General features: G+C 49.7%; 1 protein-coding gene and 1 long non-coding RNA gene across 2 annotated transcripts in view; one reads left to right on the top strand and one right to left on the bottom strand.

Annotated features, from left to right (window-relative positions):
- LOC137219359 (uncharacterized) overlaps window positions 1–24,788 on the bottom strand; it is an 88,139-nt gene that overhangs the window by 19,917 nt on the left and 43,434 nt on the right. The gene's annotated exons all lie outside the window — the stretch shown is intronic.
- THEM5 (thioesterase superfamily member 5) lies at window positions 7,741–24,739 on the top strand. Its single transcript, XM_067716118.1, has 9 exons — window positions 7,741–8,006; window positions 8,917–9,118; window positions 10,437–10,575; window positions 13,712–13,822; window positions 14,115–14,239; window positions 14,551–14,679; window positions 23,812–23,867; window positions 24,134–24,215; window positions 24,555–24,739. Exons 1-9 carry the CDS (start codon window positions 7,884–7,886, stop codon window positions 24,737–24,739), a joined length of 1,152 nt encoding a protein of 383 aa, XP_067572219.1. The 5' UTR covers window positions 7,741–7,883.

Below are 24,788 nucleotides of genomic sequence, written 5' to 3'. Positions count from 1 at the left end.
AACAAGTGTTGGCATAACCCTCAGACAATGCTAGTGGGAATATAAAATGGTGTGACCACTATGGAAGACAGTTTGGCAGTTCCTCGAAAAGCTAAACATAAAATTACCCTATGACCCAGCCATTCCAAAGGAATTGAAAAGAGGGACTCAAACAGGTACTTATATGCCAGTGTTCATTGCAGTATTATTCACAATTGCTAAAAGGTAGAAGCAATCCAAGTGTCCATCAGCAGATGAATGGGTAAGTAAAATCCATAAAATAGAATATTATTCAGCCATTAAAAGGAAGGAAATTCTGACACATGCTACAACATGGATGAACCTTGGAAACATGCTAAGCAAAATATGCCAGACAAAAGAGGACCAATATTGTATGATTCTACTTGCGTGAAGTCTCTTGAGTAGGCAAATTCATAGAGACAGAAAATAGAATAGAGGTTAAAAGGGGTCTGGGGAGAGGGAGGAATAGGGAGTTATTGTTTAATAGGTACAGAATTTTTCGGGATGATGAAAAAGTTTTGGAAATAGAGGTGATATTTACACAATATTGTGGATGTAATTAATGCCACTGAGTTGTACACTTGAAAGTGGTTAAACTGGCTAGTTCTATGTTATATTTTTTTTACCACAACTTTTAAAATTTAATGTAATATACAGAAAGCATTGAATTATATACTTTAACGTGTGAATTGTATGTTAAATTTTATCTCAACAAAGCTGTTAAAAAAGGTAATACTTAAAATGCAAGTACAGGGACTTCCCTGGTGGCGCAGTGGTTAAGACTCTGCGCTCCCAATGCAGGGGGCCTGGGTTTGATCCCTGGTCAGGGAACTAGATCCCACATGCATAGCTCAACTAAGAGTTTGCATGCTGCAACTAAGGAGCCCGCCTGCCACAACTAAGACCCGGTGCAACCAAATAAATAATTTTTTTTAAGTAATTGAGAAAACTGCAAGTACATGTTTCCCCCATTATCCCAAAGTACAGTGTTCCTATGAAACCTTTCATAAACTGAAATAGTGTAAAGCAAAGAAGCAATTACCTAAGGATACATCTTGCAAATAAATTGAGATAAAGCACAGATGCTCACAGCACACTTCAAAGCTGTGGCTGCTTGTTGCTGGGATGTTGAGTGTAGTTCCCTGGGAAGGAGTTGGCAGTGCCACTCTTGCTGCTGCTCAGGGTACCCACTGCATCTAAAAGACTTGCTGTAGGGACTTCCCTGGCGGTCCAGTGGTTAAGACTCCGTGCTTCCAATGGAAGGGGGCGTGGATTCAATCCCTGGCCAGGGAGCTAAGATCCCATATGCCATGCAGCACGGCAGCCAAGAAAATTTTTTAAAATAAAAAAAATAAAAGGCTGGCTGTAAAATGCTGAATGCTACTTTTGCTTTTCAACTTTTTTCATAAAAGCGAAAATCCTCTTCAGGTACCTTTCAGTTAGTGAAAACAGGTACTAATATAGGTCTTTTGTAAAATCAAATTTGAGTAAGGCAAACTTTTGAAGAGCAAACACAAGAAAACAGCAGAGCTGTCACTTACATTCCAGGAGTCCTTTGTCAGTCACATTACAAGCATAAAACTGACTGACGTATTCTGTTTCATTGATCTCATTTAAAATACTATTATGATAAGGTGTTTCTAGTAAAAGCAAAAATATGATTTTATTTATTTATTGGCTGTGTTGGGTCTTCGTTGCTGTGCTCAGGCTTTTTCTAGCTGCGTCGAGCAGCTTGGTTGCGGTGCGCGAGCCTCTCATTGCTGTGGCTTCTCTGGTTGCAGAGCATGGGTCTAGGCAGGTGGGCTTCAGTAGCTGTGGGACACAGGCTCAGTAGTTGTGGCTCGCGGGCTCTAGAGCGCAGGCTCAGTAGTTGTGGCGCACAGGCTTAGTTGCTCCGTGGCATGTGGGATCTTCCCAGACCAGGGCTCGACCCCGTGTTCCCTGCACTGGCAGGTGGATTCTTAACCACTGTGCCACAAGGAGGTTAACACTCTGTGCTCCCAATGCAGGGGACCCAGGTTCAATCCCTGGTCAGAAAACTAGATCCTGCACGCCACAACTAAGAGTTCACATGCCACAACTAAAGGTCCCGCACGTGGCAACAAAGATCTCGCGGGCTGCAACTAAGACCTGGCGCAGCCAAATAAATAAATAAATGTTAAATAAATAAATAAATAAAATGAATGTGACCTTACTTTGCACCCCACACTTGGAAAACAGATGTGACTGTCCCATTGGTTTTGAAGGTACCACCTCTCAAGTGATTGGGTATGAGAAAGGGGGAATTTCAGGTGCAGGCCTGGCCAGGCCTATGAGCACACATGTGCACGCTCACACACACACACACACACCCCTTCAGGATTTGTCACTTTCTGAGCTTAGAGATCCTGCCTCTCTCTGCCTCTTAGCATTTCACAAATAGGAAATCAGTTCCAGCTGAGCAGTTGGGAGACCTCTCACGTTTCTGGGAGGAGCTCAGGCTTCCCTCGGTTGGCCTAGTTCCCTGACCCTGTCCTCTGCTGGGGGGGCCCCCCTCCTTCAGCCCAGTGACCACACCAGGCAGCAGCACTTGGAACCAGCAGCTGCCCATCAGCTTCCCAGCTCCCCTGGGCATGGGGTCTTCTGCCACAGCCCTGCCTTCCCTGTGTTATTCTTCTCCCAGGTGAGCATCCCAGCAGCCCACCCAGAGCCCCTCTGGGCAGAGTACTTAGCAACAACTGCTTTTAACTCCACCCGGTGTCCCACGTTCGGTGAAGACAGCTTTTTCTCCTGTCTTGACCAGCCTGAGGCCGAGCCTCCCATTAGCACTTCCCACCCACAGCAAAGACCAAGAACCTTAGAAACTGGATAAAGCAAAAACCCTGAAGCACCGTAGAGCCAAATGATTAATCAGTTCCAACATATTTTCCTTTCCAAAGGGCCCACTGTGGGTACCAGAGTATAAAATGAATCTCAGGAAAGCCCCTCCCAGAGGGAACCAGGAAAAGACAGCTGACCTAGGAGGACTCAGAGAGGACAGATCTGGGGCAGACAAGCAAGAAACTTCTGGAAGAGCGATGTGAGAAAGGCCCAAGAATGAGCTTAGAACCAGGGGACATGATCAGCTGCGTGCAAGACAAGATCCAATCAGAGTCTGGCTCATGCAAAATTTTTATACATTAGTTGCAACATTTAAACGTTAGAAGTTTTCACATAAAAATCTGGATTTGTGCTGGCTTTTTTGGGAAAATGAGAAGAGCTGGCAACTGGGCCTGGATTCTATGGTGGCAACTCCTGAATGGAACATGGCCAGCACAGCCCCCTCTTGGGGCCCTCAAGTTTGCCCATCGCTCTCTGAGTGCACAGCGGCTCATGTCCAGCCTGCCCCCTGACGCTTAGCTCATAAGAAGGTCAAGAAACCAAGTGTCCCTGAGGGCAGGACCAGCCTGGGCGGGAGTCTGGAGATCAGCCATGAACTGATAGGGAGATGGGCAGTCAGGGAGCCCTCCAGAAATTGCCCTGTGTGAGCCTATAGGGCCGAGTCTTCAGGAGGGATTTCAGTTCACAGTGCACTAAATAGCAATGGTGTCTAGGAAGGCTACCAGGGAAGTTCCTTCCTCATCCAGAAAGGCCAGATGGGTGTCATCCCAGACAGAACCCCTCCAAAGTGCTGGGAATCCCCCATCACAGCAGGGAGCCAGCCAGCCCTGCTGGCCATCAGGGGAGATCCACCACATGTCCAGAATGATCTGAGAAGACTTCCAGCTCCCCCCAAGATGAGGAGGACTTTGTAAGATTTCTGGAAATGTTATAATTTTCCTCTTTAAATGTCTTGAAACAACACAAAAATCTTTAAACAAAAAAATGTCCTATGAACTTGTTTGGCAGGCAGCAAGGGAGGAGGGAAGGCTGGGGAGACTAAGTGCTATTGCATAGTCAGTCTTGTGAGGGAAGGGAACTTGAAAAGAGAGAAGAGGGCACGAGTTTACATTTGGGAGGACCCGGACCAAGAAGTGACCTGCCAAACCTACCACAGCCTTGGTTACCCGTGTTGCTTCGCTCCAAGCCAAAAAATTTTCCAGTTCAGTGGTGTGCCGGAGCCAGTGCCTACCAGCTTGCAAGAGCTGGTTGAGCACACCTCTTCCCAGCTTCATGGTCAGGGTCAGTGGCATCATATTGGTAGCCTGAAATCAGCCATCATGGGAATATTTACACAACAAAAGCTGGCAAATGCTACCAATTAGAGTTCTCCGCCCCACCAGGAGCTGTTAATCCCTTACCACTTATCAGCACACCACTGCTGGTTCTTCTGGGCACCACCTGCCAGGTCAGGCCCAGGATGTGCTTCTGAGGATTTGTCATGTCTCAGCCAGAGAAGCCCCAAACTCAACATTCCCCCACAAGGTCCCAAACAGGAAATGCACCAGGCAGACAACAAGCTAAATGAGAATCCAACAGGAGTTCTGAATTACGCTGAACCTTCACTGACTTCCCTGTTTTCTAATTGCTTATCCAGGTCTGGGGAGAAGCTTTTTCTTTGAGCCGAGTGTTCTTTGTTCTCTCTGAGCTGAGTTCACACAGAAGGAGAAGGGCTGTGGCCAAAGACCATGTTCGAGACACTAGCCAAGCACCTTTCCACCTCCCTGGGTAGGTGAATTCCCAGCCCACGTGTCGGAAGAGCTCTGTGTTGCAGAAAGACTCCACAAGATGTGTGAAATGGTGGGAAAGGAGTCCAAAAGGGGGAAAAGAGCACTTTCTTCACAATCCTAATCTTTCTCTTCCTAGATGGCCTTGGACAACCAACTTCCTCCATCTTATGCCAGCCACCAGAATTCAGCACCCCACATACGATTTTGCCATCCCCATAGACGTTCTCCTCAGATATCTTTCTCTCTAATTACCTTCCATCTGTCATACCCTTGATCCCATTATTCCTGCTCTTAAATATCACAGACATCGCCAGATCTTCATTTCTTTTATTTTCACTCTTCCCCCCTCCCAGCTGGGAAATGGAGGCTGGTCATCTCAACCACTGTCCTTTAATTTCCCTGTATTCTCCTGGACCACAGCATCCAGTTGAACCTTAGATATTATCAATTCAAGGAAAATAAAAGTTATACAAGAAATAAAAACTAACTATAGCATATGGCAAGGCTGAGAACAAAATTTTTGTAATCATGATGATGTAAGGATTTGAAAGTTGACTTAACCAAAAATTGCAAAACAACTAGTAAAGTAGGAGGATGCCTACAGGAAAACCTTCCTGTGTTTCCCCTTTACTTTCACACACACCTCTGATGTCAGATGTGTGGGGTTTTCCTCCACACCAAGCAATTCTCTGCAACACCAGTTGGATGCCCTATAATTCAATTCTTACACTAACCAAAGTTAGTGCAGACCCCACTGGTTAAAGGCTCAGTCCCACGAGACTGTGCCCCACTTCAAATGCCAGTCGCAAGTAATAGGTCACCAAGGTACCCACAACTTCTGTCTGACTTGGCTACAAATCAGAGGTTCCATGAGCCCTCCTCTCCTTGGATTTGATTGTTGGCTAGAACAGTTCACCAAACTCAGAGAAACACTTACTTACGTTTACCAGCTTACGATTTAATGAAGGGTATGATAAAAGATACACATGAACAGTCAGATGAAGAGATACATAGGGCAAGGCCTGGGAGGATCCTGAGCGCAGGAATTTCTGTCCCCATGGAGGTGGGGTGTGCCAACCCGGAATTTTTTTAAATTTTGGGATTTTTATGGAGGCTTCATCACGTTGGGATGATGGATCATTAAGTCAGTCTCCAACCCCCTCCCCTTCCTGAAGGATGGGAGGTGAGATTGAAAATCCCAAGCTTCTAATCATGGCTTGGTCTTTCTGGTGACCACCCCCACTCCTGAGGCTATCTGGTGTCCACTCAGAGTCACCTCATTGGAACAAAAGATACTCCTGTCACCCAGGAAACTTCAAGGGATTTAGGAGCTCTGTGTCAGGAAGCAGACAATGAACTCAGGCAATGAAACAAGGATTTCCTTTCCCAGGCTCAGCTACTGATTCTTCTTGGGATGACAGCCCTTGCCTCCTCCTGGGACAACCTTCCTGGGATCAGCTTCCAGCCTCCGGGGCCCCCTGTGGATCCCTCTCCTTCTCCCTACTCCCTCTTCCTCAGCCTCCCCTTCAGTCCGTCTACCCTTTCTAAGATTCCTCTTTTCACTCCTGTCTCCTCCTCGAGTCCCATCTCCCAAATCAAGTATCACACATAGAGGCTGGCAGAGGGAATGAAGGAATGCTCAGTATCAGGGGAGGGTGGGGCAAGCCAGAGGACACGGGGCATCCTCATCCTCTCCACAGCTACTGCAAAGGAATGAAGATCCTGTTGCCAGATTTTTCCACTTATCTGGAGGTCCTTGGCCTTCTGCTTTGTATGAAACTCCCTGTTTTATTTTATTTTATTTTATTTATTTTTGGCTGCTTTGGGTCTCAGTTGCGGCATGTGGGATCTTTTGTTGTGGCACACAGGCTCCTCTCTAGTTGTGGTGCGAGGGCTTAGTTGCCCCATGGCATGTGGGATCTTAGTTCCCCGACCAGGGACGGAACCCGCGTCTCCCTCATTGGAAGGTGGATTCTTAACCACTGGACCACTAGGGAAGTCCCAACTCCCTGTTTTTAAATGTTGACAACTAACTCAAATATTTATGATTAGACCCAGAGACTAAATCAACCAAAAAACTGGGTTCCCCCAGTCCTTGAAGAAGTTTCCTTCAAACCTTGACAAGAGATGAGGAAAATATTTATATCCTAGTCTTCTAGGACAGCTAACTACAGGAGGTGGGATAAAGTCTTTAAATTTCCATATTAAATCAGTAAGATCTTTCAGAACCTACCAAACTCATCATCATCATCATTATAATTTCATCTTTGCATAGTTCTGACCTTTAGAACACACTTTATTCTAGTGCATTAAAATCTGGGACTTTTCGTTGAAAACTGGCAGTTTTAATTCAGTACAAGAAATACCACGCACCCTTGCAGATGCTCACTGAACACTCCTCCCCACTCCCCCACTCAAAGCTGGCTCTTTTCCAGGCTCGTCATCAGCAAAGCCTCCTCTGCCCCGCTCCCTGCCTCACTCCCAGCATTGTCTGCTGCCATCACCCGCTCCCTGGGGTTCCCAAAGCACAGAATGCCCTTGCTAAGCTGCTCCCTCCCTGAATGATTTTCTGGCCTCCCCTTCCAAGGCCTCCCCCCACCCCACCCCACGCCTCCCCACCCTGTCCTCACCAGGGACCAGCAGGGGGAGGCTTGCCTGGGCTGCCCTCTGTATGAGATAGAAGAAGGGAGTGGCTGAGGGCTGCGAGTTGGTTTTCTGAGTCCCAGGATCATACCAGAGGTTTCAGAGTCTTGCTGCAGAGCACCTGCCACAAACACTCCACCAACACACGCAGACACTCCACCAGTAGCCTCCAATCAAGGATTAGACCTCCCTTATCTTTCTGGGAATATTCCTGAGTTCTCCCCAGAAAAACTCCGGGGCAACTCTCCAAAGTTTCATATACGCTATACGATTTCATTATGTACTTTTTTGCTCCTTTAATAAATATTTCTTTCTGAACTCAGGCCAATCCTGCTATGCATTCATGCCCAAGCAGCATCTGCCCCTCCCCAAGTGCTGGGGTTGGGGGGTGACGCTGGACCAGGTAAAGTCCCCAAGCATCTATGGGTGTTGTATCAAACCAGCCCAGCCTTGCCTAATCATCTGCGGTGGCAGCTTGCTAATGAAAGCTTTGTGACAAAGAGTGAGGCTTCTCTCAGAGGTGGCGGCCCCGACAGCCCCAAGGTGCAGCCGAAAAAGTGCACCACTCGCCTCGCTGCCGCAGCCCTGCCGACCCGATCCCAGCGCTCAGCCATGATGAGAAGAGGCCTCCAGGTGGCAGCAAGACCTAGCCACCACGGAGCCCTTCCTGGCGGCCCCTACATCCTGCCCACGTTCATCCCTGCCTCAGCATTCGGATCCTCCATGGACTCCCTGGTGAGTGAGTGCCCCACTCAGCCAGATGGGCAGCCCTTCTCCTGGGGGCCGCGGGTGTAGGGAGCACCCCAAATCTCCTCTTCCCAGATTGTGGCCGGGGCAGGTGAGCAGTTTGTTGGGAGCTATTTGATTTGGCAAAGGAAACCAACAACTAAGACAACCACAACTAAGACTACCAGGTTACTTTCAACCTGATCTGAATCTTGTGTGGCCACCACTCACTTTCCTCCTACGGAACTCAGACTGTTGCAGCTGAGTTGCGACACCCCCAGACAAAGGACCCTGCGTGCGGCCGGCTGCCCATGGGTGCGTTTGGTGCGTGAGCATCCGGCATCACAGAGGACCCCTCCTCATCCCACCGAAGGTACCGCACCCAAAACAGGTTTCAAAGGAGCCCCCCTTCCCCGGGCAGGCCCACGGCTATGGACAGAGCTGGAGTAGCCCCTGAAGTGAGGGGGTGATAACAGTGGTCCTCACCCGTGGTCACACCCCCAGGGTAGACAGTGTCTCAGGATGAGCTCTAGTCTGACCATCAGCTCGCACACTCACAAGTTTGGCAAGCTTAGCCGTGTTTCTTCAGTTTCCCCATCTGCAAGGTGGGGCTAATACTAGCCGTTCTCAGCCTCAAAGAACAGCTCACAGGCTTTAAAAGAGGACAATTTTAATGTGCCACCACAGAGCAGCATGCCTCTGTCAGCCGCCATGCCTTTCCTTCCCTTCCTTTGCACATTAGTGTCCCCTTCCCTGGTCACCCACAGGAGTCCCCAAGGGCCATTTCCTTCAAGTCAACACTGGCAGAAGGGATTGAAGAGCCCAGGAACCCAGGAGCACACTACCTACAGGTCCCGAAGCCCAAGCAGCAGCCCACCTCCCAGGAAGCTGTCTAGTCTCCCTGATTTTTCCTGCCCAGGTCTCAAGATTCTGTCAGGAGAAGACAGATTTGAAGAATTATGCCCTCCCCAATGCCAGCTGGTGTCCAGACATGCTGAACCTGTACCACAAATTTCTGGAGAAAACTAAGGCCGATGGCTGGATCAGACTGCCCTCCTTCAAGTCCAACAGAAACCACATCCAGGGGCTCAAGCTCCCATTAGTGTTAACAGTTTCCTCAGGTAAGGCCTGGGCGCAGAGGGCCCATTGGCACACATGCACCCCAGCCCACCAGGGTCAGATCAGCCAGCCCCCTTCCTTGTGGTCAGAGTCGCTCAAAAAGGAAATTCACAAGCTCTGTGCCAGTTCTCGGCCAGAAGTTTTTTCTGCTAACTCCGCCCCTCCCGCTGCAGCCCCAGGCAGGTGGATGAGAAAAGCATCCTCTCAGGCCCCTGGCTCCCCTCCTCCCAGGGGAAGAGAGCACACCCTAGCAGCTACCTCTGCTCCCAGCCCAGAGTGCACCCACTGGAGAACTGCTGACTCAGCTCCCTGCCCCGCTGCCTTCTCACCAGGGCTGCTTCCCTTACTCTCAAGCCTTATCCCAAGTCCTCCTGCCCACCCCACAAAGGTCTGAGGACTCTCCCTTGACCACTGCAGACCTCCGCACACCATCCCTGCTCTGCTAGGCCCAGAGGCTCTCCCGAAACACCCATGGATCCGAGTGATAGAGTTTTCCACTTTGATCTCTCTGCGTGTGCGTGTGTGTGAGCACACGTGCGTGTTAACTTGTCTCTCTCATTCACATATGTGTTCTTCCAGCCCAGTGATGAATGGGTGGTACATTGGGTTAAGGGAAAAAACAAAGCAGGTGCACCAAAATTTTTGGAAGACTTTGGATTCCATCCAAAAAGGATATAGTTCTTATAGTCGCCTTGAGAAAAATAATCAGAACTTTGGGGGCCTCTTCTGCACTTATTTTTCTGTTCAGTATGGTTATTTTGAATTATATGTGAATTAAATGCCGTACACTTTAATTTTCAATGTTTAAGGTCTCTTAAAGTCTGACCTGCCCCGACCCTACATCTATTCTCAGCCAGGGAACTTCATGGGTGTTTCTTCCTCAAGACCCAGGGCTCCCTGAGGACAGGGCTGTGTCCCCACAGACTCAGGGCTCCCTGAGGACAGGGCTGTGTCCCCACAGACTCAGGGCTCCCTGAGGACAGGGCTGTGTCCCCACAGACCCAGGGCTCCCTGAGGACAGAGCTGTGTCCCCACACACCCAGGGCTCCCTGAGGACAGAGCTGTGTCCCCACATACCCAGGGCTCCCTGAGGACAGGGCTGTGTCCCCCTCAGACCGAGGGCCCTGAGGACAGGTCCGTACCTTGCTCTCCAATTGAAGGTTCCCTGAGAGCAGAGCCTGTATGTCCTCTGGTTCTCTCCTCAACCCTATACCTGAGGCCAGGCTCCATCCATGCTGCTGAACGACTGGCCCTTCATCCTGACTGGGCCCCGCCCTCACACACTCCTTTCTTCAGCTGTCACTCCCCATCTCTCCCCAGACAAAAGTGACTGTCACATCTTCACCAGGTGTATCGAAACGGAAGGACAAGGCTACGAGTATGTCATCTTTTTCCACCCATCCAAGAAGAAGTCTGTCTGTCTTTTCCAACCAGGCCCCTACCTGGAGGGGCCCCCAGGGTAAGGCCACAGGCAGGACCACTGGGGGACATCTTTGGCTGCTTCCTGGGCTTGGGTCAGGAGATGGATTGGGTGCAACCAGGCTCTGGGGTCTGTACCTCTCTCTAAGGAGCTGGGTTGGGAGTGGGAAGCTCTGGGCTCCAGTCTCACAGACTTGGAAGGATATTCTGTCATCTGGTCCAGTCCCCACTGTGCAGATAAAAAAGAGCCTCCTTATTCAGGTCTGGGAATTTTCCAGTAAGAAGGGGTCTTAGAAGCCACTGTGAGAAGGATGTGTTGGACTTGGAAGAAGACAGGATCTGGAATTAGGAGTCAGGCTCCCAGTCCTGCTCTGTCAGGCTTGCTTGGAGATACCGAGCAAGCAATTTAACCTCTAGCCTTCGGTCTCCTTACCTAAATCTTGGTGCAATAATATCTACCTTCCAGAATAGCTGATAGATATGATATTATGGGCCTATATGTATGTGCTTATAAACCATAAAGCACAATATAGCTATCAGGCCATCTATCCAAACTTCACCTTCTATCCATGGGCAAACCGAGGCACACAGAGGTAAGTTATCTTGCCCAAGGTAGCACAGGCCATCAAGGTCAGGACCAGGTCTCTAATCCAGGAGCTGGGACTCCAAGTCCATTGCTTCTCCCACTGTACTCCATTGCCTCCAAACTGGCAATAGACCCAGGAAAGAACTCACACTGGACATAAATACATTCACGAGGGAAATCAGGCTGGCCCTGAGCTTCTTGCCCGAGAATACTGGGTCACCGTGTCCACGGGTGTCTGCCTTCTCCATCCTTGTTCCTGCTTTAGACACTCACTGAATGCTATTGTTGGTTTCAGAATTCCTGCAAGGGAGAAGAGGGAGGAGGGGGAAGAGAAGCTTTAGGGTCCCAAGGCCTGAGAGAGACTCAGTTGCAGTTAAACAGAACTCAAAGAGCTTAATAGATGTCAGCACCTCTACAGGCCATGGATTCAGACTGCAGCCCTTTGTCACCTTGGCCATCCTTAAGGTATCTTCCATGGGGACACTGATTTCCACACTAGTGCAGGCAGACACTGGGGGACTAGGTCAGAGCTCTACCCAGGCCATGGGTCCCCTCCCTTCTGAAGAGGAACACCCCCAAGAAGGCAGGGATAGGATGGAGTGTGGCTGACTTTATTTAGGGCCTCATGGAGGTGGGGCCGTGGAGTCAGAAGAGGACCACCCAACACTGAAGCCAGAGGACTGAGGGGGTCCAGAGAAGAAATGAGCGCCAAATTAGAAAAACCCAGTTCAGTCTATCTCCTGGGTAAGGAAAAACCCAGTTCTTCCCTGCTACGTCTGTCTTTCCTGTGAGTCTCCTTTACTCTCATATAGAACACTTCCCTTCCGACACTTCTGGTCACCAAATGTTCGCAGATTTTTCCCCACAACAAGCAATGCTCTGTGACGCCAGCTGGGTGTCCTACAATTTAACTCCATTCTGACACTGTCTACCTAGAGGTAGTGCCAGATCCCACAGGTTAAAGTCTCAGTCCCACAAGACAGCTCCCACCCTTCTTTAGATGCCAATGGCAAGTGTAGGTCCCCAGGTTACCCACAACTTCTGTCTGATTTGGCTACAGTTGGTGGTTCCCAGAACCCTCTCCTGTGGTTGGATTAATTTACTAGAACCACTCACAGAACTCAGAGAAACACTTATAGTTACCAGTTTATTAAAGATATGCTAAAGGATGAACATCCAGGTGGAAGAAACCCATAAGGTAAGGTCTGGGAGAATCCCAAGCGCAGGAGCTCCCGTCCCTGCGGTGTTGGGGTGCGCCACTCTTCTAGTGTGGATGTGTTCGCCAACCTGGAAGCTCTCTGAGACCCATACTAATTGGAATTATTATGGAGGCTTCAACACATAGGTATGATCAATCATTAACTCCATTTTCAGCCCTTCTCTCTTCTCAAGAGAATTGGGGGAGGGGCGGGGGGCAGGGCTGAAAATTCCAAGCTTCCAATCATGGCTTGGTCTTTCTGGTGACCAGCTCTCAACCAGCCGGGAGTTGCCTCATTAGAAAAGACACTCCTATCACCCAGGAAATAGAGAGTTTCAGGAGCTCTGTGCCAGGAATCAAGGACAGAGACCAATATATGTATTTTCTATTATCTTGACAAGTACCCACCCAGCCCCTAGGCAATGAGGCCGGGTAGGCTTCTGGCTGACCAAGAGCTACCCTGAAGCACCTACACACTTGCGGATGGGTCTCCTGCCTGGCCAGTGAGGACAACGAGGGAAGAGCAGGCTTAGGGTTCTTTGGCAACAACTCTTCCCCTCCTTCAAGCAATAGGAGAAGGGAGGTGACTAAGAAGCGTACATGAGGTTTTGTAAACATTACCTCATTTGATCTGATGAGATAGAAATTATTTTTACTCACAATTCACACTGAGAAAACTAAAGCTCAGAAAGGTTTAGCAACTTACACAAGATCAAACATGTAGTGAACGTGGAGGCAAGGAGTCAAACCAGGTGGGTGTGGTTGCATGGCCCCCAGCTGGGTGCCTTTCTATTGTCCCCAGCTTAACCAGCAATGGAGCTTTGGCATGAAGGTCAGCTTACACAAGTGAGAATGAGAGTTTTATGTGATATACACAAAGCAAGTGTTGGCATCATCCTGCTGAAGCCGGCTCTCGGCTTTCCACCGGCAGCACTGCTCGGGGGTCTATCTCGTCAGCACTTTATAGGTCCTAAGTTAAGTTCCACGTTTACCCATCTTGAAAATGTGGGCTCAACACTGGCCATAGTGACTAGTGAGGTGAGAGCTGGCCCAAGGTCATGGTTTAGAGGCTAAAGCCCAAAAGTTCAGGGGCTTTATCATTCCCTGTAGGAGTGCACCTTTCCAAATTATGGTAGTTGCCGCCAGTAATTAGCTGATGAATCTGAAAAAGGTTTTTCCATTAACTCTAACAACAAAAAAAGTTTTTTCCCGGTGAAATAAAATCATGGTATCAGTGGTTGCTAACACATGCTGTAGCGACATGGAAGACAAATCAGCTGATTTTGACTGGTTTGATCAGACGGGATCCAGATCTGTTTCCTTTCCATTCCTGGGGAAAGATGGAGGTGGGGTTGTTCCAGCCCTGGCCTTGCCCCCTGCCCCCACCACTAGGTTTGCCCACGGAGGGTCACTGGCAGCCATGATAGACGAGACCTTCTCTAAAACTGCTTACCTGGCTGGAGAGGGGCTGTTCACACACAATCTCAACATCAGGTTCAAAAAGTAAGTACGGATCCTTGGGGTGTTGGCCGTTGAGGGGACAGCCATGCGTGGCAGTTGAGGTGTAGAGGTCCTGCCTGTCACTCTCCTTCCCCAGCCACACGGTCCTCTGGTTCCCGGCCGGAATGCAACCTCTGCTGTCAGATTCTGGTCGCTGGCAGATGGGCCCTGAGCCGAGAACCACTTTAGTCCTTGAGGCAGGGCGGGATGAAGAGAAGGATGGGGGGACAGAGAGGTAAAGGGATGGCGGCCAGGGGTTCATGTGAGGGAGGGGCTAAGCCGCCTCCTCTCCCAGCTTGATCCGTATGGGCTCTCTGGCTGTGCTGAACGTTGGCATGGAAAAGGTTGAGGACCAGAAGCTTTACATATCCTGCGTCGCCCAGAGCACGGACCAGCAGACCATTTACACCAAAGCTTCAGGTAGAGAGAGCCTCAGCCCCAGGCCCTGTCCTGCCACCCCGACACCCAGAACAAACAGAAGGGGAATGTTAAGGATCCAGTCCCAAGCCGGGGTCCAGCTTTTTAGAGTGGGGTTGGGTACTTGCAGGAGACACAGACAAAGTGAGGGAAAACCCAACTAGGGTTTTTTTTTCTATGTATGAGTGGCCCAACCTGTACCACAGGAGAGGACCCAGGTACTGAGTAACTGGGTGCACGTGCTCTGAGCAACCCATCAAGCTCCTACCATCCGTGCTCTGGCTCCTGCCACGTGGCTCCCCCTTCTCTGGCAGGTACTTTCTTCCAGCTGCAGCTGGAAGAGGATTCATCTCAATACTACACGCTGTGCCTTCAGGAGAGCCTACTGCCAACCGCCTTGCCTACCTGGGAAACACTCCAGAGCAGCGGGGGGTGTCCGGGAAGTAACTGGTGAAGTGAGGGAGAAGGCACTTTCCTTTGCATAAATAAAGTCTCACAGCCCCGTTCGCAGTCCAAGACCCTTCTGCAGTTGGAAATGAAAATCCTTCCAGGACCTTCCACATACCCACCTTCCCATCCAGCACCAATAGAAGCGATGTACTGAGATCTGCCAGGGACCAGGCACTGGGTGAGGCACCAAGCACACAGCGATGAAAGACAGGGCCCCTGGCCTCGAGATGCACAACTGTGGGCCGGGAGCAGAGTGCCCCATCAGCTCCTCCCACCCCACCGTGGCTCTGGTTATGGGTGCAGTGCAGACACAAAGAGAGGGGGACGGTCAATTTTACTCTAGGAAAGCGATCAAAGAAGGCTTTCTAGAGGAAGCTGTGCTTGAACGGAGTCTCAGAAGTTAAGTGGTATCCATCAGGCAGGCAGGGGATTATTCCAAACAGAGGGACTATTGTGAGCAAAGGCACTAAGGGATGAAAGAGCACAGCAACTTTGGAGAACAGCAAGGTGTTGAGTGGGGCAGGAGTTTAGGGAAAGAGAAGGGGTCAGGGCAGGTGCAGGCCATGGAAGGCTCCTTAAACCCTGCAATGGAGCTTGAACTGTGTCTTGTAGGCAATAGGGAGCCTTTAAAGTGTTTGGGAGTGACATAAAGTTTTGTTTTTTCAAAAGATGACTCTGGTGGCAATAAGAGGTCAGCAAGACTGAAGGTGGGAGCACTGGTTAGGAGACCCTTGCAGGGCTCCAAACTAGAGATAGGAAGGACCTGATATGGTTCAAAGCCATGAAGATGAGAGATATGGAATATGTTGCAAACAAAAGAGTACAGAACTTTGCCACTAATTGTATGTAGTGGATCTGTGAAGGGGAGCCTTCAAGGATGACTCCAAGTTTCCAGCTTGGTGGTTCCAGGTGGCATCATTGGGAATACAGGGGAGCAGGTTTGAGGTGGGGGAAGATAATGAGCTCAGTTTCACACGCATGGAACCCCATGGAACCCCCATCGCATGGTGATCCCCAGCAGGAGCCTGGATATTGTAATCTGGAACTCAGAACTGATGACATACTGACTCGATTTGTAAGTCATCAGTATCAAAACTGACATGGAATCCCTGGGAGTGGATTATGCAGAATGAAAGTGAAGAGGAGGCAAGGGGTGTGAAAGTGACAGGATGGGAGAGAAAGGAAGGACAGGGAAAGGGGTCAAAGACAGAACCTTTGGTCACATTAAGGCTTAAAGCTGGGGCAGAGAATCAAACACCCACTAAGGGGGCTTCCCTGGTGGCGCAGTGGTTGAGAGTCCGCCTGCCGATGCAGGGGACGCGGGTTCGTGCCCCGGTCCGGGAAGATCCCACATGCCGCGGAGCGGCTGGGCCCGTGAGCCATGGCCGCTGAGCCTGCGCGTCTGGAGCCTGTGCTCTGCAATGGGAGAGGCCACGACAGTGAGAGGCCCGCGTACCACAAAAAAAAAAAAAAAAAAACCCACTAAGGAAGCTAAGAATAGGACAGGATGGCCCATCCTTAAGAAGGCGAGGTCAACAGTATCAAATGCTAAATAGAAGGCAAGGCAGATGGGAACTAAAAAGAGGCCTTTCGACTTGGCAGAGAGGAAGGTGGTGGTCTTCTTTGCCAGGAGGTGGGAACAAAATCCAGATTATGGTGGATGAAAGACGGAATGGGAATGACAGAGTGAAGCTAGATGACTCTTTCTAGGAATTTTGTTGTTGCTGTTGCTGTTATGTTATTTAAGGAAAGAGACTTGAGTATATTTGTAAATTGTTTTGGAAGGAGCCAGTGGAGAGAGGCTGAAACCCTAGCAGAGAGAGAGGTGTCCTCCAGCAGAACAGCTCTATGGTCTTAGAGATAGATCAAGAGCACAGTGGAGACAGGAGTCACGGGACAGCATCAACATGACTCTGAGACCAAAAGGAAGAAGTGGGGCATGCAGAGCAGGATGGAAAGTTGCCGGGATCTATCCCAGAGCACCTCGACTTCCTCAGTGAAATAGGAGGCAAGGCCATCAGTGGGGAAAGAGGTCCGGAGGAAGGGGTGCCCATTTCTAAGGAGGAAAGGTTTGATGTGAGGGGGAAGAACAATGGACTGGAGGAGGCAATGGCCACCCAGGAGAAGACTGTACCTCCTCTGGGCCTGCAGAGGACAGGGGTGGGAAACTGAGCAGCTTCCACAGGGACAGGCAGGATTCCATCAAGCCCAGTAGGTGGAGGGGATGTCCAGGGAGAGGTCAAAGATTAGAGGAGTTTTACCAAAGAATGAGAGCTCCAAGTGACATGTCATAAAGGATTTTATTATTAGGTATGGTAATGCCAAGTGCTGAGACAGATAAACCTTTACATCTCCATAATCTAACCTGTATCTTAAATAGACTGTACTTTTCACTCACACAAAGTCCAATTTTTGGTGTCTGGCAGTCATTCAGGAACCTGACTGACAAGCATGATTCAACACATGATTTCCAAAGTCAGCCTGGGTGTTGACATCCAGTTGCCAGAAGAGAGAATAACAAGGGAGGTTTAGGGGGCCAAACTTCAAAGTGTTTCCTCTGTCACAAGACCGTACCAAACTGCAAGGGAGGTTGACTGGAAAATATGATGTAACTCTATGTTGTAGAAGAAAGAGAAATAGGTTTGGTAAGTAGCTAGCAGCCACTGCCTCAGTTTGAAAGGAGGATAGGCAGAGGAGGGATGGGTCTGTGTCCAAACCCTCATCCTGACAAGTGAAGAGTTCAAGTTCAGGCCTCAGCTAAGATTCCAGGACCTGAGACTAGGGCTGGGGATTCAGGGGATCAGAGAGAAGGAAGTTTTTGTGGCATGGAACAGGGTCAGAGAGTTGGACCCAAATTCAGCAGTGGTGGAGAGGTGGGTGGATCAGGTTCTCTTTCTAGTAACTAGACCACACACTTCCTAAGCCATCTGTCTTCAATAACGAGCAAAAGATTGGTTGACGTGGATTTGAAGGCACTTGATCCAGTGCCCTCCAAAAACGGGAGACTTACTAGAGGCCATAACAAGAAATCTTGTGGCAGCCAACTATGCCCTCCCCCATATACTCACATAAAAACTCTTTCTCCTGTGCTTTCACGATTGCCTTTGATAACCTATTAAGCCCAGAGTCTAAATCAGTGTATACCAAAAACATATTGTCCCTTATTCACGGTCAAAAAGGACCTAATCTTCATTTAAACACTCCCAAGAGAAGAAGGGAAATATATTCTATCCTTCCTATGCAGTCAAGTAAACGAAGGAAACCGAAACAGTGGTACTTGGAAACTCAAGTACAGCTTGCTTCTCTCTTCTCTCGTCTGGAAACTGGATGTCAACACCCAGGATGACTTTGGAAGTCATGTGTTGAGGATGGCAGAGGTTGGATGCACACTGTCACTTCTCTACTGGGGCCAGCTTCTAACAGAAACAGGCAAAAGCTGGAAATCTACAGAGGTAGGAGGCTCTCAGGCAAGGCCCCACAGCCAGGCTGGGAGTGTCAGCCTTGACTGGAGAAGGCCAAGTGGGCAGGCAGGGATCTTGGTAAGGGGAATGAGGTCATCAGCTGCTGGAATACTTCTCTAGTGTCGAGGGCTTTGACAGATGCCTCTCTTCTCCCAGGAGGCCAAGTATTGCAGCTTTCTAGGCAGAAACAAGGGGAGTTTCTGCCTCCACACTTTAAAAACCAATTCCATGTGTAGTGCATTCATTGGAATTACAGCTACTACATAGGCAGATGGGGTGGAATCCAACAGGCCATCCAGGCAAATGTGGCAGGTTATTCTGCTCGAATCAGCTTATTCTGCTTGAAGGATATGTGTTCTCCAAATGTCTGAATCAAGTGCCAAGAGAAACCAAAGAGTGAATAAGGCAATTGTAAGACCAACCAGTTCCAGACGGCAAGGGACACCAATAGTTCATACCAGCTCTTAAAAAAGGGGCCCCTAAGGTCTTCCTGAAACTAAGACCACAGAGTTAAGTCATTTATCACAGGTCCTGGGTGAGGAGCCAGAGCTGCAAGACACAGTATATCACCAACCCTATCACCTGCTAGCACCTACAGTGAGCATTGGTGGCCAAGTCATGCTGCCTGAGGCCACCGCTCAAGGACACAGGACAATTTAGCCGAAAAGCCCAGGGAGTCTTGTAGCAGTTGTCTGCTGACCTGGAGGAAAGGTCTGTCCCCTCTGTGTCTCTTCATCTGGCTTGAACCCAGGAAAGCACTCTGTACTGCCCAGTCCTCTAAGTGTCCCTCTACAGTGGCACTGACGAGAAAAAGGAGGTCAAGGCCCTGGGTCATCTACATAGTTCTTTTTCCTTTTCTTTTTTTTTTAAATAAATTTATTTTATTTATTTATTTTTGGCTGCATTGGGTCTTCGTTGCTGCACGCAGGCTTTCTCTAGTTGCAGCGAGTGGGCGCTACTCTTCGTTTCAGTGCACGGGCTTCTCACTGCGGTGGCTTCTCTTGTTTGAGAGCATGGGCTCTAGGCGCGTGGGCTTCAGTAGTCGTGGCACGCGGGCTCAGTAGTTGTGGCTTGCGGCTGTAGAGCGCAGGCTCAGTAGTTGTGACGCTCGGGCTTAGTTGCTCTGCGGCATGTGGGATCTTCCCAGACCAGGGCTCAAACCCGTGTCCCCTGCATTGGCAGGCAGATTCTTAAACCACTGCGCCACCAGGGAAGCCCACCTACATAGTTCTTGAGTGGCAGCAATGGTGCTGGAAGAGGTGCGGAGGCCACACCCTGGGCCCTCATTCAAGGGAGAAGCTCTGCTCAATTATGAAGACCCCTGGGATACAAGAAAGAACCATGCTCTTTAAGATAGAAGATCTGGGTTCTAGTCTCAACTCTGCTACTGTTCGGCCATCATTTCTCTTTGGGTCTGTTTCCTGCTCTATAAAAACTAAAGAGTAGATGAGGTGATCTCCAAGTTCCTGGTCTGATGTCTTATTGTTTGGCTACCCAGTGTGTCAGTCATTTGCTTGATGGCTCTCAGATCCCCACCCTTCCCCTACTCTGCCTTAGACTGCAGAGGGCTAATGCCTGCAATATACATTTCCCAGTCTCCTTCGTCATCTGGCTTTGGAAGGCTGGTGGAAGACTGGAAGGTGGGAAGTAAGGAGATGTCAGGGTATTTCTCCCCTTCTCTGTTTTGGGAGGCAACTCAAGTAGTGGCTGTGTCTCCATGGTTACAGATCCTGCTAGACAGCCCTCATCTTCCTATTTGCCTTTTTTGTTCTTCCACCACCTTGGTAACAAATTCCCTGTGTCAAACTCCCTCTGTTGAACCATCTAACAACTGCTGTTTTCCTCACCAGACCCCAACTAACACAGCCAGGTTGTGGATTATCTGCGGTCAGTTTTCAATCCCACTGCTGTACACCCTTGTGTGCATCCTTAATTTAATATCCACCAAGAGAAGGAAATGGAAGGCAAGAGAAAGGAGGAAAATGAACTGTCAAAGATTGAGCATAACCCTGGCTAAATCCAAATCTCTGCCCATTTTTCCCCAGCGCACTGCACAGCTGAACACAGCTGGAGAAAACCCACACAAACTTGCTGTCCGGTCTCACTTTAAAGCCTAGATCATTATCCTAAAGTGGGCCCGTAATACTGCCCTGCAGTCATCCTGCAGTTTCCTAGATCATTCACTCTCCTGCTTTCCTAGGCGACTGTTTCTTTCCTGGTCCTCTCTACTCAAATGCCTAGCACCACCTCCTCCCCCATCATCACTCTCAGCTAAAGATCTTGCTTCCTGTTTCACTGAGAAATCAGAAGTATTCAGAAAGAGCAAGCTCCCACTACCACACCTCTCCACCTACTACCTCTACCAATTTATTCTACTTCCCCTCCAGTAACTGTGGGTGAACTGTTCACACAGCAGGCAGGGGACCACCCTTAGCTCTGTTTCTTATGCATGACACCTATTTCTTCTAGTCTACTTGGCAATATTGCTCCAAATATTCTCCTTTCTCTCTTCTGCATTATCAGTTTTCCTTTTCTATTTGATTTTTCCCATCAGCAAACATACCATATTTCTGTCATTTAAATTTTTTTCTCTTGATGCTACTCCCTCTCTGGCCACTGCCCCACTTCTCCCTACTCTTTTAGCGAACTCTTCCAGAGAGTTGTCTTTGCTCTCTTCCTTCTATTCTTTCTCAAGCCCACTCCAATCAGGCTTTTGCCTTCACCACTCCATTGAAACTGGTCTTGGCAAAGTCACTAATGACTCTGCAGGGCTAAATCTAATGGTCAACTCTCAGTCCTTATTTTATCGGACCTTCCCACAGCATCTGGCACAGCTGGTTCCTCCTCCTCTCCCACTCTAACTGTTGGGCACTCAGGACTCGGTCTTTGGATCCTTTTTCTTTTCTACCTTCAGTTCATCAAATCTGGTGACTTTAAATTCCATCTACATTTCTCTTGGTGCCCACATTTATACTTCCAGTCTGGGCCTCTCCTCTGAGCTCCGGATTCATACATCCAACTGCTTGCTCAACATCTCCATCTAGATGTCTAACAGACATCTCCTCGTTTAATAGATCTAAAACTGAGCCCCTGATATTTCCCCCTCTCAGTAAATGGCAACTCCATTCTTCCAGTTGTTTAGGCCAAGAACCTTGGATAATTCTTTCTCTTAAATGGGGATGGATCCATCAGGGAATCCTACTGACTCTATCTACAGAATATATCCAGAAACTGACTACCGCAACACAGATCCATGCCCCAATCATCTTGTGCCAAGATTATTTCAATATTCTCCTATATGAGTTCCCTACTTACAGCCTTACTCCTTTTATTCTATTCTCAACGCAGCCACCAGAGCAACCCTTTTAATGCATAAGTCAAGTCATATCACTCCTCAGCTCACCACAAGAAGAAGCTAAAATTGTTACAAATGCTACAAGCCCCCAAAGAGTCTGGCCCCGCTCTCTCTGACCTCACCTCCCCATCACTCCTTCTGTTCCAGCTACACTGGCCTCTTCGCCTCCTTGAACACTCCAGGCATACTTCTGCCTCAGGGCCTTTGCATTTCCATTGCTTCTGCCTAGAATGCTTTTCCCTCTGATATCCTTCCTCCTTCCTTCATATCGCTATTGAAATGTTACATTCTCAAGGTGGCCATCTTTGACCACACTATGTAAAATTGCATGCTCTCCTGACACCCTCTATGATCCTCCCCTAATTTAATTTTTTTCCCCAACAGTGATTTCCATCTAATAAACTGTATTTTTTACTCAGTTATTTTTGTCTGTGGTCCTTCTTCCCCCACTAAAGTATCTAGCCAGAAGATTTCTCTGTTTTCTCACTGCTATATCCCCAGAGTGCAGTATACAGTGCCTGGCACATAGTAGGTAGTCAATAACTATGGATGAATGAACGAATGAATGAAACCACAGAATCAAACTTCCTTAAACCCTACCCTTCCTCTGGACTGCTTATCATAGAAGACAAAAATGTCCTTATTGTCAAGTCAGATTGAAGTGGGGTTTCTCTTTTCATGTACTTTTAGCAGAAGTCAGCCTAACTGATGCGCATGTGTGATCTTGTTTAATCTTCATGCCAACTCTGAGAGTTAGGTATTTTCTCTCCATTTTTCAGATGGGAAAGGTGAACCCCAGAGAGATTAAGTTACAGGCCAGAGGTCACACAGCTAGTAAGTCCCAGAGCTCAGATCCCCAACCCACCTGACTGATGCCACAGCTGTGAGTTCTCGGCTGCAGCACTCCACACAGACCACCCTCCCCAGAAATGACACCAGGGCTGAGCTGAGTCAGCAGCCACAGGACTGGAGGGTCTGCGTGCCACCAGGGATCTCCACAAAAGAAACATTTGCTCCCCCCAAACCCTCAAGTGTCAGATGTCAGAATAATCATCTTGTTTCCTGAGTTTCACAATTTGTCTTGTTGCTGTCATTATTGCCTGTCTGCTTCCCCATTCTGTGTCTCCCCAGCACCTAGCACCATGAAGGGATAAATGAACTAATTCAGACACAATTCTGTTTAATATCATTCATCCATTCAACGATCCTGCTTGAGCACCTGCCTTGTTCTAAGCACTGTCTTTGTGATGCTTACAGTCTGCTAAGGGAGGAGGACATTAAATAGTCACAGAAATAAATCACAGAAAAAAACAAAACAAAACTGTGAACAGTACCATAAAGGAAAAGTATGGGATGCTGTGAAAGTAGACAAGAGAACCCCCTAATTTCAACGGGAGCATGTCAGTGAGGGCCTCCAGATCTGAAGGGTGAAGGGGAAGTGGTCCTAGAAGAGGAAATAGCTTATGCAAACATCCTAAGGAGTGAATGAAGGATAGTGAGTGTGCCTGGAATACAGCTGATGGTCTCATCTTGTCAGTGGTGGCCTGTGTCTCCTAGGATCTGCCTTCAAGGAGGGGAAGGAAGGGGGAGACATCCTCCATGTTTACAGTTTAACACACTTCTGACAAGGATGGGGGCGGTGGGTGGACACAGCCTGACCTTGACTCACTGATGGAAACAGCTCTGTCCTCAGTGTCTCTATGTCCAGAAATTTCAAGCTTGGTCCCTTTTCCCTGGTCCAGTGTAATTGAGAGAACCAGTCAGTACAAATCACTCTGTCTGGGAGCAACTGGGATGTCTCCAGAACTGAACAACGGGGGCCAAGGCAGGATTCCAGCAAGGAGGGCTTTGCAGAAGTTACCATTTGTGTCGCAGTGCCTGTGGCTTTCACCTAGGAGGGCTGGGTGGGGCCAGCGTAGCATTAAGGGATGGAGGCCACTGCCCACTAATGGCTGTCTCCCTTTTCACTGCAGCCCTCCCCAACTCCCAAGCAGTCAGGGCCCAGCCAGAGAAGGCCCCAGGGCACAGGACTGGCCTGCTGCTAGCAACCTGAAGGGAGGAGTTAAGAAGGCCGGCCTGACGGCCGCAAAGACAGAACTGTGTTTATCCAGGAAAAGAGGTTGTACGTAGGCAACGGAGGCCCCTGCCAGCTCTTCCCGGGACTGGGCTGGGGTAGCAAGCTGGAGAGGAAGCTGCTCCCCCACCCCGGGGCTCTGAACGCCTCCTGGCCAGAGGCCAGGACCCAGAGGCGGCCCACCAGTGAGGCCTGCACTCCGGGCGCCTGACCGAGCCTGCTGCCGTGGGCTCAGACTCCCAGGCAGAAAGTCGGAACCTCGCGCTCCCTGAGGTGCGGCGAGGGGGTGCGGTAAGCGCGCGCTGGCGGCGGGGCCTCCCGGAGTCAGCTCAGGGGGTGGCAGAGGATCAATGCTGTCTTTGTGTTCACTGGTTTCCTAGGGAGAAAGGGAGTGGGGAGTGGGAGGGGCGGCCCAACGGCTGGGCCCTCGCGGCAGAACTCGGGATGCGGTAGGGCTGGGACGCAGGGAGCGGGACAGTCAGGGCTTTAGGAGGGGTGGGATTCTGTGCTCCCGAGAGGTGCGTCTCCTTGAACCGGCCCTAAGTGCTCGCTCGCAGGGCAGCAGCAGCCAAGTGTGCAGCGAGTCTGCTTCTGGCCTGGAACGGCTCGGGAAGGCGAAGGAGGCGCGAGAGGAGGCAGGTGTGGCTAGGGCCGAAGGATGGCTCAGCCTGGAGAAGCTTGCGGTGCCGCCCGGGAATGCAGCCTGCGGGGATGGGGTGCTGGGGAAAGGGGGGTAGTCCCAAGGGGCGCCAGATCAGACACTGGGGGAGAGCCTTAGTCTTCTGGATTGGGCATGAGAGAAGGGGGTGAACCCTCCAAGGGCCGCGGTGTCTCTTCAGGGGGAGAGTGTATAGGAGCGGGGGTTCCGAACCCGGGTCGGTGTCTGCGGCTACAGACCTTTTGTTAATGAGGGTGTTACTCTATTCTCCTAGTGGGTATGTAAGGCCTTCTAACTCTGAAGTGGGTGTACATCTTCAGTACCAGCGGGAGCAATGGGAGAGCCTGTGTACTCGGATGTCCGAGGCCTGATCCGAAAATGTTACTGTCTAGCCCTGGGCTCCCTCTATTTCTCCCTGGACCCCCCGACTTTGCCGCCCTTTGTCCCTCCCCATCCTCCCCCCACCCCGCTCAAACAGGGGCTTGTGCACCCCGTGGGCCCGTAAAGAAGGGCACGGCGGCAGACCAGATGCTCGTTTGCAGCATCACCCACCT

Source organism: Pseudorca crassidens, chromosome 2 (assembly GCF_039906515.1).
Source record: "Pseudorca crassidens isolate mPseCra1 chromosome 2, mPseCra1.hap1, whole genome shotgun sequence".
In the NCBI taxonomy this organism is placed as follows: domain Eukaryota; kingdom Metazoa; phylum Chordata; class Mammalia; order Artiodactyla; family Delphinidae; genus Pseudorca; species Pseudorca crassidens.
Note: the sequence above shows the minus strand (reverse complement) of the source record. Positions and strands in the feature narration are given on the sequence as shown.